This window comes from Macrobrachium nipponense, chromosome 44 (genome assembly GCF_015104395.2).
Source record: "Macrobrachium nipponense isolate FS-2020 chromosome 44, ASM1510439v2, whole genome shotgun sequence".
NCBI classification, from domain to species: Eukaryota; Metazoa; Arthropoda; class Malacostraca; order Decapoda; family Palaemonidae; genus Macrobrachium; species Macrobrachium nipponense.
In genome coordinates, this window is record NC_087221.1 from 44687983 (window position 1) to 44701796 (window position 13814).

Genomic DNA, 13814 nt, shown 5'->3' on the forward strand with positions numbered 1-13814 from the left:
TTAAACTCTTCTTAAAGTTTCATAATACTGAAATCGTCTTGAATTATAAAGTACATCATTTAGATAACGACTGGGTGCAATTCGACCTCTATGAAACTACTAAAATTCTAACAGAAAACATTTAAAAAAATATATTCTTTAACATTGCTCGTATTTTTCAAGGAATCTACAAGCCCTTTGAAATATCATGCATCCACTAAGAATCTAATATTCAACATTCGAACATTTTTCAAAAAACTAATTGGAACAACAATCCAAGATCTTGTTTTCTTTATTCCATGATTCTCTAAATAGGTGTTCTAACAGGTTTATTTCTCAGGGCAATGAGAACGTGTGACCCTTGCAAGATAGAGCAAGAAATAAATTACATCGCTAAAAGCTTTGATGCATTAGCATACACGGAATGGTTCAGAAAAAGGGCACTCAACAAAGCTAGGAAGATTTTTTACTGAGCAAATGTAGAGAGTACATGGAATAAAGAAAACAAGAAAATAGTTACCCAACCTTTTATGCCTAAAATGAAACAAATCACTTCAAAAATGAAAGAAAGTAAATATAAATTTGTGTATACCTTTGATAATACCGTAAAAAACAAAGTATGTAAAAATGAATTGGAAGGAGAAGACAGTAATACAGATGATGTAGCGGGGGTATACATAATCAATTGCAACAATTGTGGAGACAAATTGTGGGGGAATCAGGTAAGGAAATAAGGGCTAGAATCCAAGAACACTGAAGGGCAATACAGCTTAACTCTAAGAGGAGTGCTATAGCTAGGCATTGTTGGGAAAATGACATTGGATGGATTTTAAAAACAGTAGGCTTATATACAAAAGCAATAAAATTAGTCACAGGAGGGTAGTAGAAGGAGCACTCATCAGAAAGACTAAAGTAATAAAAGGAAACAAAGGTTTTACCTCAGAAGATCCCATAAGCCGAGCATTGATATTAAAAGAAGCTAAGATTGACCCTGCTGACCTAGAGATTAGGTTTTCTGCCCAACAGACTTTTGGTGACCACTCCCTTACCACAAGGGTTAATCCCATTGACCATCAGCTCAGGATATCAGAGCGACAAGAGGGATTAGCAACTCTCAAGGAAACCAGAACAGCCATCACATAAATGACAGCTCAACGAGAAGAAGTTCCAGAAAACTGCTGGACCTTGACCCAGGCTGACAACCTACATATCTCTTGAAAATGGGTCACAGATAGGGCCTGAAAGTACTCGAGTGTGGAGTAAAATTAAATGAAAATACTTAGAAGTAAACACAGTGATTTTGTGGGTTTCTTCTTCAATCTTCAGAAGAAAACTGAAAGAAGATTTTGTTTGGTTCATCTGCTAAAAAGTTAAAACTGAGCCGGCTTTCATCGGACCGCCTTCCTGGTCGTTCATTGAACAATGCACAGCACCTCAGGTGTATCTGTCCTGATTGGAGATGAGATATTCGCCCGTAGGAGAAAGGTTACAATCCCTTTCTTTAGTGTTGGGAAACACAATCGTACGTTGTCTTACTTCTAACCTGAAAGAGTTTTAATGTTATTGTATGCACAGCATATAATATATTATCACTAGAGTTGCTATGTATGAAATATATAATATTACAATATTTTTGTATATATGTATATCCTCAGTTGTTGCTTATCAGCTTCAACGAATACCTCTGGATTTTGAATTTTACTTCTGTCTTCTTCCAAGACTTCTTTTATATTATTGCATAAAACTACAGGCAGATTAACCTAAGCATTTGAGAATGATATCTTGAATAAACAGACTGACTTTCTCAACCGTTATTGTCTGGAAAGATTGATTAATTGATGGGCATCAAAACGGTTGGGAAAAGGGTCTAGATTATTATAAGGAACACTAAACCCCACATTCTTCCAAGCATTGTATTTACCCATTCAGACTAAATATAACTGAAAGAAAAACTCTGCATGATCAACTATACTGTTTTTATGTCTCACTTTGCACTTTTGTGGCTTAACTGAAAATCCAAGAGACTTTACCTTAATCTTTCATTTTTACCTTAATTGACATCCCTTTTCAGGGCCCAGCAAAGGCTGCCGGGATGGGCAACTTAATGAATGTTTTCATTTGAGGGCTGGAGGAATGGTCAAGTTCCATACCACGGGAGATTAAAAGCTAATATCTTTACAGACACAAGCATAAAGAATTGCTTCCCGGTAAGCATTTGGATGGGTGACCGATAATTGAATACTCTACGCCAATGGCACAAAAGTTTCCATAACCACCCGAGAGGACATAGTAGAGGCCAGGGCTAGCAACCTTTCCCAAAATTCAATACTTAGAAAATTGCAACAGCCACTATTTTCCTCGTACTTATTAGTCCTGCAAATAAGGTCATTAAGTTTGCCCATCCCGTCGGCCTTTGCAGGGCTCCAAAAAGGGATGTTTTTAAGGTAAAAATAAAAGATTGAGGTAAAATCTCTTGGAATTTCAGTTATGCCATAAAAGTGCAAAGTGAGGCATAAGAAGGCGTGATCCAACCTCCAGCTTCCTTGTGGCAGGTGCTAAAATCAACGGTCAAGTAGTCAGTTGATTCGCCTTCGAAAATTTAAGAAAATACGCTATAGTTTATTAGAATAAATTGATCTGTACTGTTTAACATGCACATTACATATTCTTTTTTTACATTTTCACTCCAATAAATAAATCATAAGTATCCTATCCTAAAATTCCTGTTTTTTTAACTCAACGCGAAACACCTTTTCATACCTTTTTGAGGCTTTTCTATGGGACTTTTCTACACCCCAACAAGAACAAGAAGAACAAGAACAACAACAAATTAGTTTATAGGATTACTCCCCGAGTAAGCAAAAACAGCATAGTGAATTATGTGGAGTTTTCTTTTCAATTATATTTAGTCTGAATGGAAAAATAAAATGAGGAAAAGGAATGTGGGGTTTAGTGTTCCTTATAATAATCTAGACCCTTTTCCTGATCATTTAGATGCCCACAAATCAATCATTCCAGACAAGAAGGTTGGGAAAGTCAGTCTGTTTATTCAAGCTATCATTCTCAAATACTTTGGTTAAGAAGTAAAATGCAAAATCCAGAGGAATTCGTTGAAGCTGATAAGCAACAACTGAGGATATACATATATACGAAAATACTTGTATTATAATGTATTTCATGCATAGCAACGCTATTGATAATATATTATATCTCTGCATACAATAACATTAAAATTATTTCAGGTTAGAAGTAAGACAACGTACGATTGTATTTCCTAACACTAAACAAAGGGATTGGAATCTTTCTTGTACGGGCAGCCCTCATTGTTTAAGGAAGGGAGTGGAGACCAGAGGGTGTAGATGAGATGCCTCCAGAGATGGAGACTCCAGAGAAGCTGCCACTGCTGATGGAGTCTCCAGAGATGCTGGTACCGCTGATGGAGTCTCCAGAGATGCTGCTACCGCTAATGGAGTCCCCAGAGATGCTGCCACCGCTGCTGGAGCCTCCAGAGATGCTGCCACCGCAGATGGAACCTCCAGAGATGCTGCTGCCTCTGATGGAGTCTCCATAGATGCTGCTACCGCGGTGTAGACAGAGATGCTGCCACCGTTGCTGGAGCCTCCAGAGATGCTGGTACCGCTGATGGAGTCTCCAGAGATGCTGCTACCGCTGCTGGAGCCTCCAGAGATGCTGGTACCACTGATGGAGTCTCCAGAGATGCTGCCACCGCTGATGGAGCCTCCAGAGATGCTGCCACCGCTGGTGGAGTTTCCAGAGATACTGCTACCACTGGTGGAGTCTCCAGAGATGCTGCTGCCGCTGATGGAGTCTCCAGGAATGATGCCCCCTCCTCCAGAAACACCAAAATCAGAAGAAATGCCACCTGAAATGATACCGCCAGAGATGCCATCTCTGGAGATAATGCCACCAGAGATGCCACCACCCGATCCACCTCCAATGACCTGCCCGACCCCTTGATGAACGGCGCTGTTTAGAGCCGTTTGGAGGTCCACGCCTCCTGGGAGAGTCGGGTTCTGGCCGTCGCCGTAATTGACGAAGTAGACCTCAGGCTGGCTCTTGGGTGGTGCTGGGACGTTGATGACCTTCTGTCCACCGACTGCAGTTCCCTTCTTTAGGGCGTACACGATGTTCTTCTGGTGGGGCGGGGGTACGACAATTGGCTCCAGGTCGCCGCCGCCCTCTGGCAGACGCACGAACAGGATATTGTGCTCGACCTTGGGCAGGGGAATGTTAGCTGGCGGTCCAATGGGACGGGGCTAAGGAGGGATGCCGTAGATGTAGGTGTGGCGCGTGACTTGGCGAGTGGCACACCTCCCGCAAACGTGCAGGATCTGCCTATCGTCGCAGGAAGGGCCGGGGGAGATGTCGCCCTTGAAGAAGCCAAAGCCGTGGCCTGAAGAATGAACATGTTTAGTACTGAAGGGAGCTTCCATGGATTAATCATCGGCTATGACAGACACAGGCGGAGGTGACGCAGCAGGAGGCGCATTATGCTGGGGTCACACATTCACGTATCACGATGGCGCATGCCCACGTATGTGGACCATGGTCATCATCGCGGTGAAATGACCTTGAACAGCTAGTAAAAAGGACACGGGCTGACGGACATAAAGCCAGCACCGTAAATTGCGCCGCAGATGTACGCCCAAAGTAAGCAAGGTCGGACGTCTACTTGGAACTTACGCCGATAGTGTAATGTTCTATGTACGTCAACTTCACGTCATGACCACGCCCACCGTTCTGGGGCCGTAGGGTACAAAGTGGCTGGCCTGGAAACAGAGCAGACTGTAAAGTGATGGAACATGTATGAGAGAATGTCAAAATATTGCATTCTGAAAATCCAGATTGTAAATTCACTTTGGTAGAATTCTGCATGTACTGTAAAATATTGTATATTTTCAACAAATAAAAAAATTAAAGTCAGACATTATAATATACATACCATTGGCAGTCCCAACATCTTGGCCTTCTTCTGATGGACGATGTGGGGCTTGAGGAAGTAGAATATGTTCAATATCCACTTCTCCCTATCCGTCAGTCTTCTTCTGTGTCGCTGTCATCATTCTGTATCTCATCCAACTCCGACTCCTGTAGGTGGAAGATTACATTTCCTCGACCTGAGTGTCTGCAGGAGTGGCTGTAGGAGTCTTCTCCAGGCCGAAAGAAGGTCCTGCAAGAAGATGTGATGTTGATGGTCCCTTCCTTGGTCGTTTTAGGAGGTTCGGCATCTTGAAGGGCGTTGTGGAGAGTACTTGGAGGAAAATGCTGGTCTAGAAGAAGGAAACAACAGTTGACCTGAGGGCGCCGACCGACCTTTTATTCCATGCTACAGCATTGCCATGTTGTACAGGGTTGTAAATGTGCGAATCGGTTTCCCCGTACGCCACAGCGCAATTAGGAGGCTCACATGCTTCGCGGTGGAAAGAAATCAATGACGGCGAACAAGGCAGGTGACCCTGGCACCTACCCCACAACAGTCACCGTGGGTCCCACGTGCAATGCCTGGAGCTACGTCAGGTGACATTTGGCATGACCACCCATGACTTGTTTTGAACATTTCAAAACTGGAGTGGGCTACGGCGCCCTAGTGAGCGGAGCTTAGAGCCCGGATGACCCGTCACCGTACGTCTACGATTTTACATATGTTTTACGTTACATTTACGGCTTACTGACGTAAGCTGTTGCCAATTACCAATTTCCGCTCATGCGTGGGCGTGCGTGCGTTGATACGTGAATGTGTGACCTTAGCATTACTGCTCCCACCGAAACCACCGAAACCAGAGGGTCCCGGAGTGAGCAAGGAGTAGCCCTGCACCAAACCACATTCCACTGCAGCGTAGAGGGACGCGAAAATCTGGAAACAGTAAACAAAGAGATAGAAATAATGGAAAGAACTAGCCAAATGTATCTTGTGTCACTGTGGCTGGAATTTGCAGAAAGATTTAATTTAAAGTATGTTGAAGTATATGTATATATATATATATATATATATATATATATATATATATATAATTAACAAATACCTTGCTCAAACTGGTAAAGAACTAGATTACCGTCTAAAACAACACCGTTACGCAGTTAGAACAGGTCAATCGACAAGCGCTTTATTTGTACATATGAATGATTTTAACCATAGTATAGACTGGAAAAATGCATCTAAGGTAATATTTTGTAACCATATTGTAAAAAGAAACATAATTGAATCTGCCTTTATTAAGCATTTTAACGATCAACTTATGAATCTGAGTTCAGGTCTTTTTAAATTAGATAGTTACCTTGTTTATAAAATTGTAAGGAAACACTATGTCACCTTTTAGCAACAGCCTGTTATACTAACTGCAGTTTCAGTTCTTAAGCACTTTTAAGAATTGTTTTATGTTTCTATTTATTTATTTTACTTTGAACCCCGAAGAAGTGTACACAATACACGAAAGCGCTTGGTACCTGGTCTTTAATTTTTCACCTTTCAGCTTGACTAGGCTGTTTGATTGTTCTGTATTTTACTTTTTTGTTTTTATGTTTACCTTTGATATTTCGAAGCTATTTTTCATTCTTCTATATATTGTACCCTGATGAGGTGTGTCAAGAATACACGAAAGCGCTAGGTACTGCTGTTTTCATTTTTCCTGCTGGCTCTTGATATACAATCTTCACGTGTTACTTGTGATCGTATAACACTACTTACGTATATATATATATATATATATATATATATATATATATATATATATATATATATATATATATATACGTAAGTATATATATATATAATTTTATAAACAAGGTAACTATCTAATTTAAAAAGACCTGAACTCAGATTCATAAGTTGATCGTTAAAATGCTTAATAAAGGCAGATTCAATTATGTTTCTTTTTACAATATGGTTACAAAATATTACCTTAGATGCATTTTTCCAGTCTATACTATGGTTAAAATCATTCATATGTACAAATAAAGCGCTTGTCGATTGACCTGTTCTAACTGCGTAACGGTGTTGTTTTAGACGGTAATCTAGTTCTTTACCAGTTTGAGCAAGGTATTTGTAATTACAGCCAACACAAGGAATCGTGTAAACACAGCCACTAGTTTGTTTTGGGGAATTACGCGCAATGATATTTTGAAGTGTTCCTGAATTTTTGTATACCACATTTATCTTGAAAGTTTTCAGTAAATTCTGAATAAAAGAAAGATTTACATTATATGGCAGTGTCAAGATATTTTCTCTCACAAAAGGGAGCCTTCAAAGACTTGAAATCCCGTGAGTGACTCCATAGCTCCTGGTGACCAGGACTAAGCTAGAGTCCCTTATAGAGTCCAATATATTGCATATATATATATATATATATATATATATATATATATATATATATATATATATATATATATATATATATAATGTATGTATGTATATATATATATATATATATATAATAATATATATATAATGTATGTATGTATATATATATATATATATATATATATATATATATATATGTATATATGTATGTATGTATATATATATATATATATATATATATATATATATATATATAAATATATATATATATATATACATATATTCATATATATATATATATATATATATATATATATATACATACATATTATATATATATAATATATATATATATATATATATATATATATATATGCATATATTGGACTCTATAAGGACTCTAGCTTAGTCCTGGTCACCAGGAGCTATGGAGTCACTCACGGGATTTCAAGTCTTTGAAGGCTCCCTTTTGTGAGAGAAAATATCTTGACACTGCCATATAATGTAAATCTTTTTTTTATTCAGAAATTACTGAAAACTTTCAAGATAAATGTGGTATACAAAAATTCAGGAACACTTCAAAATATCATTGTGCGTAATTCCCCAAAACAAACTAGTGGCTGTGTTTACAGCCACTAGTATATATATATATATATATATATATATATATATATATATATATATATATATGAATATATATATATATATATTCATATATATATATATATATATATATATAGTATATATATAAATATATATATACATGTATGTGTGTGTGTGTGAGTGTGTACATAAATTTACATATATATGTGTGTATATATATATATATATATATATATATATATATATATATATAATATATATATATATATGTATATATGTATATATATATATATATATATATATATATATATATATGCATATATTGTCAGTCACCCAAGTCACAATATATAGAGGACTCTAGCTTAGTCCTGGTCACCTAAAGATTTCCTTAATCCATCGTCAGACGTAATAAGAGTTTCGTAAGTATGTACACTCGCCGTAGACAGAAGTCCAGGAGCTATGGAGTCACTCACGGGATTTCAAAAGTCTTTGAAGACAACGACACTGAAACAGATAGGGCGCACAAACAGGAGAGGCACTCACCAGTACCGTAAGCTTCATGGTGGAGAGGAAGACGCGATGTGAGATAGCGATGCCACAGCAATTAAGTATATAAACAGCACCACCTCGCCCTAGTCTCACCTCTCACTTCCACTAGATCATGTGTGTGTGTGTGTCCCTTTTTTCCTATAAACTTTGCAGCCCTTCTCCCCCGAAAAGCAATGCCCCTCCCCCTCAAACCTCGTTATGGAATCTTTGCTTGAACGACGCTAAGAGAAGCAACTTTCATCTTTTTGATATGTTGCCATTCCCTGTTGGAGGCTATCCTGAAGAGCATAGGCACTCGTATCCGTATAGGCCTTGATCTTCTTTGTCTTCAGCCTTTTGCTAAATCCGGGTCATGTATGAGACTACTTGGACATAAGAGAAAGTATATAACCCCGTTATAATATTGTAATGGAATTGAAGGATTATTTACTTTCATTGGTGACCCTTGTTTGGGCGAATATCTCCTATCTATTCAGGGCAGATACACCTGAGGTGCAGTGCCTTTTCAATTAGCGGACAGGTAGGTTGTCCGATAATATCTGGCTAAGTTTCACCTTCCTAGTAGTTCTGGAATTATTGTTGCAATTTTTTTTAAGAATCTTCGGATGATGAATGTTAGAATTTTAGAATTTTATTGCTACTATAATATTTTAATGGCTCTTTTATTTCTTGAAAAATATCAACGAGAGAGAGAGAGAGAGAGAGGGGAGAGAGAGAGAGAGAGAGAGAGAGATATTGTTTGTACATCTCTTTTTTTCCTCTTTCGTTTCACTTCCATCATATCTGAGAGCGAGAGAGAGAGAAAAAAAAAATCACTCGCAAGCAGGTGTAACAAGGATGAGTGATTCACGTGTTTTTCTAGCGTTGCAACGCACGCACAAACGATTATCTTTGTTCAGCCTTGTACTTGTAGTATTGCAACACACTAACCACACCGCCCCCCCCCCCCCCCCAAAAAAAAAAATATAATCTTCATTCAGAATCAATTTCGTTTGCTCTTTGGTTGGTATTCATTATAGTATTTTTTTTTTATTAGACCCGCAAATAAGGTCATTAAAACAAAAGGCAGCCAGGATGCGCCCATGCTGTAGTGCAGTAAGCGTCGAAACAAAACTGAAAAAATTGTCGCTTTTTGCAATTACTTCGACCCTGACTTCTCAGCCTAAGGCGGGAAGTATTCCTGTGCTCTGTCCGAATGAGTGCATATACATAATGAGATCGTAACTCACGACGTGTGATTATTTACTTGCCTTGTACCGTGAGAGCTACCTAGACTCCCCAGGTACTTATGTCTGTGATTAGAGAGAGGTCACTTTCTCCTTGAAGTTTGGACGATTTTCTACTTCGAAATCATGGAAAGTGTCTTTGTATTCACAACAAGATTGTAGTCGAAATTCTATACGTTAGTTTTTAATTTGCACATATCAACAAAACATGAAAGAAAGCCAGAGTTCTAATAATAGAGAGAGAGAGAGATGAGAGACGAGGAGAGGAGAGAGACGAGAGAGGAGGTACGAGAGAGAGAGTAGAGAAGAGAGAGAGAGAGAGAGAGAGAGAGAGAGAGAGAGAGAGAGAGAGAGAGAGAGAGAGAGAGAGATGACTTTAGTTCTGAGAAGTGCGTAGCGTAAAAAATCACGAGTACATTCAGTGAAGAGACTGATAGAGACAAAATTTACTGAAAAATAAGATTGATGAGGAGATATGTTAATCATTTAATTTTGCATAGAATTTTCTATGTAGGCTAAAAAGAGAGACTACGTTTACATGAGAAATACAATGAAGAATTCTGGGCAGACATTTAAAGGTTAACTCATTACTGTTATTATCATTATTTGTTTTATTTCTTCTGCGCCAAACAGAAATCCCAAATTCGATTTCATGATTTGATATTTCATGACGAGATAAAACCAAGCATGGAAATTATAAGATTTAATCCTTTACCATAAGAAGTAAAATCGCCAACAAAGCAAAGAAGCTTCACAGAGGTCATAGTAAACAGACCAGATTACTCTCCTCCATTTTACACGGCAAGAAATCATGTGATACTTTGCTAGATAACACTTTTAAATGTCTTACAGTCCATTCATATTTGGGAGAATTGTACTTTTTGTGTGTAAGGCACATGGACATGAATTAAAACTACGACACCATAGGTAGAAGTAAAGTCTTCATGATGTTGGAAATATTGTATTTAGAAGCTCCCAGTAACATCAGTCCCTTTAGTTTTCTTTTACATTATTGGTAATATAAAACCTGCCAATTTTTCTGATCATGACATCAGAAACCAATTCCATGCGTCTTTACTTCAGTAAGAAAAGCCCAGGTCACTTCCACTGGAAATGATGTTGGACTGGCTTGCATCACCAGAGAAGCCAAACCTGCCTATGCCACTACTAATTCCACTGGATGATCCTCCACTGCTGAAGCCACCGAAGGACTGATCAGCCAATCCGCCTGACAGTTGCCCACTGCTAATGCTGCTTCCAGACTGTCCAGAAAATCCTACCAATCCTTGCCCACTGGGGAAGCTGCTTAATCCTCCACTGGTGAAACTGTTTGATCCTCCATTATTGAAGCTGTTTGATCCTCCACTGGTGAAGCTGTTTGATCCTCCGCTGGTGAAGCTGTTTGATCCTCCACTGGTGAAGCTGCTTGATCCTCCGTTGGTGAAGCTGCTTGATCCTCCACTGGTGAGGCTGCTTGATCCTCCAAATCCGCCTTGGCTGAATCCACCGAAAGACTGGCCACCAAATCCACTTCCTCCGCTTCCTCTTGATCCACTGATGACCTGTCCAGTCCCCTGTGATGCAGAGCTGAGGGCAGTCTGCAAATCGATGCCTCCAGGGAGGCTGGGATTCTCCCCTGGCCTGTAATTGACGAAGACTACCTCTGGGCTCTTACGAGGCTGGTCAGGCACGGTAATTTTTGAAACACAGAAGATCTGAAAGAATAACTTTGGAATACCAGACCAACAGCCAGCCTCATCTATTAACGACCCACATCCCGTGAAGACGAGCAGACTGTCACAAAGATTCCAAAGACCTAGACATTCCCCAGACAAGCTAGAGCCGCGGGAAGGCTGGAAGAAGGAGAAGGAGAGGAAGAAGAACTCACCAGGACCTTCATAGCGGCACTGAAGATGGTCTTCCAGGCGCCCGTCGGGTATATATAAGCCCCGAATCCCGGTGACCTTCGACGGTATCATAGATTACAAGAACATGCCGCCTTATTTATCCTTGGTCCTATTAGCTACTGGATCATACAGTGAGTTCTGGTAGAACGCCTTTATCAGGTTACTTCCCTTTCGAGGCGTTGGGCAACTTAATGAATGTTTTCATTTGAGGGCTGGAGGAATGGTCAACTTCCATACCACAGGAGATTAAAGGCTAATATCTTTACAGACACAAGCATAAAGAATTGCTTCCCGGTCAGCATTTGGATGGGTGACCGATAATTGAATACTCTACGCCAATGGTACAAAAGTTTCCATAACCACCCGAGAGGACATAGTAGAGCCAAGGCTAGCAACGCCATCCCAAAATTCAATACTTAGAAAATTGCAACAGCCACTATTTTCCTCATACTTATTAGTCCTGCAAATAAGGCCATTAAGTTTGCCCATCCCGTCGGCCTTTGCAGGGCTCCGAAAAGGGATGTTTATTAAGGTAAAAATAAAAGATTGAGGTAAAATCTTTTATTTTTACCTTAATAAGTAGTCCGTTGATTCGCCAACAAAAATTGAAATAAATACGCTATAGTTTATTAGAATTAATTGATCTGTACTGTTTAACATACACATTATATATTTTTTTACATTTTCATTCCAATAAATAAATCATAAGTATCCTATCCTAAAATTCCTGTTTTTTTAACTCAACGCGAAACACCTTTTCATACCTTTTTGAGACTTTTCTATGGGACTTTCCTACACCCCAACAAAAACAAGAACAACAACAAAAACAACAGCAACAAATTAGTTTATAGGATTACTCCCCGAGTAAGCGAAAACAGTATAGTGAATTATGCAGTGTTTTTCTTTCAATTATATTTAGTCTGAATGGAAAAATAAAATGAGAAAAAGGAATGTGGGCTTTAGTGTTCCTTATAATAATCTAGACCCTTTTCCTAACCATTTTGATGCCCGGAAATCAATCATCCCAAACAAGAATGGTTGGGAAAGTCAGTCTGTTTTTTCAAGCTATCATTCTCAAAGGCTTTGGTTATGCTATCTGCAGTTTTATGCAATAACATAAAAGAGGTCTTGTAAGAACAAGGAAGTAAAATGCAAAATCCAGAGGTATTCGTTGAAGCTGATAAGCAACAACTGAGGATATACATATATACGAAAATACTTGTATTATAATGCATTTCATGCATAGCAACGCTTTTGATAATATATCATATCTCTGCATACAATAACATTAACATTATTTCAGGTTAGAAGTAAGACAACGTACGATTGTATTTCCTAACACTAAACAAAGAGATTGGAATCTTTCTCGTACGGGCAGCCGTCATTGTTTAAGGAAGGGAGTGGAGACCAGAGGGTGTAGATAAGATGCCTCCAGAGATGGAGCCTCCAGAGATGCTGGCACTGCTGATGGAGTCTCCAGAGATGCTGGTACCGCTGATGGAGCCTCCAGATATGCTGCCACCGCTGATGGAGCCTCCAGAGATGCTGCTACCGCTGATGGAACCTCCAGAGATGCAGCCACCGCTGATGGGGTCTCCAGAGATGCTGCCACCACTGATGGAGTCTCCAGAGATGCTGCTACCGCTGATGGAGCCTCCAAAGATGCTGGTACCACTGATGGAGCCTCTAAAGATGCTGCTACAGCTGCTGGAGTCTCCAGAGATGCTGCTACCGCTGGTGGAGTCTCCATAGATGCTACCACCGCTGATGGAGTCTCCAGAGATGCTGCTACTGCTGGTGGAGTCTCCAGAGATGCTGCTACCGCTGATGGAGTCTCCAGGAATGATGCCCCCGCCTCCAGAAACACCAAAATCAGAAGATATACCACCTCCTGAAATGATTCCGCCAGAGATGCCACCTCCAGAGATAATGCCACCAGAGATGCCACTACTCGATCCACCTCCAATGACCTGCCCGACCCCTTGATGAACGGCGCTGTTTAGAGCCGTTTGGAGGTCCACACCTCCAGGGAGAGTCGGGTTCTGGCCGTCGTCATAAGTGACGAAGTAGACCTCAGGCTGGCTCTTGGGTGGGGCTGGGACGTTGATGACCTTCTGGCCACCGACTGCGATTCCCTTGTTCAGGATGTACACGATGTTCTTCTGGTGGGGCGGGGGTAACACAATTGGCTCCAGGTCGCCGCCGCCCTCTGGCAGACGCACGAACAGGATA

At 39.9% G+C, this 13814-nt stretch overlaps 3 protein-coding genes across 3 annotated transcripts in view; all 3 read right to left on the minus strand.

The window, feature by feature from the left end:
* Positions 1-3299: 3299 nt before the first annotated feature.
* LOC135203975 (uncharacterized) lies at positions 3300-8461 on the minus strand. Its single transcript, XM_064233901.1, has 3 exons — positions 8444-8461; positions 5693-5854; positions 3300-4256 (listed from the first exon to the last, which is right to left on the minus strand). Exons 1-3 carry the CDS (start codon positions 8459-8461, stop codon positions 3300-3302), a joined length of 1137 nt encoding a protein of 378 aa, XP_064089971.1.
* A 2155-nt stretch (positions 8462-10616) lies between these two features.
* LOC135204268 (uncharacterized transmembrane protein DDB_G0289901-like) lies at positions 10617-11669 on the minus strand. Its single transcript, XM_064234394.1, has one exon. It carries the CDS (start codon positions 11652-11654, stop codon positions 10755-10757), a length of 900 nt encoding a protein of 299 aa, XP_064090464.1. The 5' UTR covers positions 11655-11669; the 3' UTR covers positions 10617-10754.
* A 1301-nt stretch (positions 11670-12970) lies between these two features.
* The window catches only part of LOC135203977 (uncharacterized), an 8290-nt gene continuing 7446 nt past the window's right edge, over positions 12971-13814 (minus strand). Inside the window, exon 3 of the mRNA XM_064233902.1 lies at positions 12971-13814. This exon is cut by the window's right edge and continues 407 nt beyond it. Within this exon, the coding sequence (XP_064089972.1) occupies positions 12971-13814 (844 nt within the window).

Excerpts from the sequence above, each read along its gene's own strand:
- LOC135203975 (XM_064233901.1), bottom strand. Across the intron at positions 4,257-5,692 it reads CCACGCATGAGCGGAAATTG|CCCCGTCCCATTGGACCGCC; the intron begins GTAATTGGCAAC and ends ATCCCTCCTTAG.
- LOC135204268 (XM_064234394.1), bottom strand. The coding sequence starts at position 11,654 with ATGATACCGTCGAAGGTCACCGGGATTCGGGGCTTATATATACCCGAC.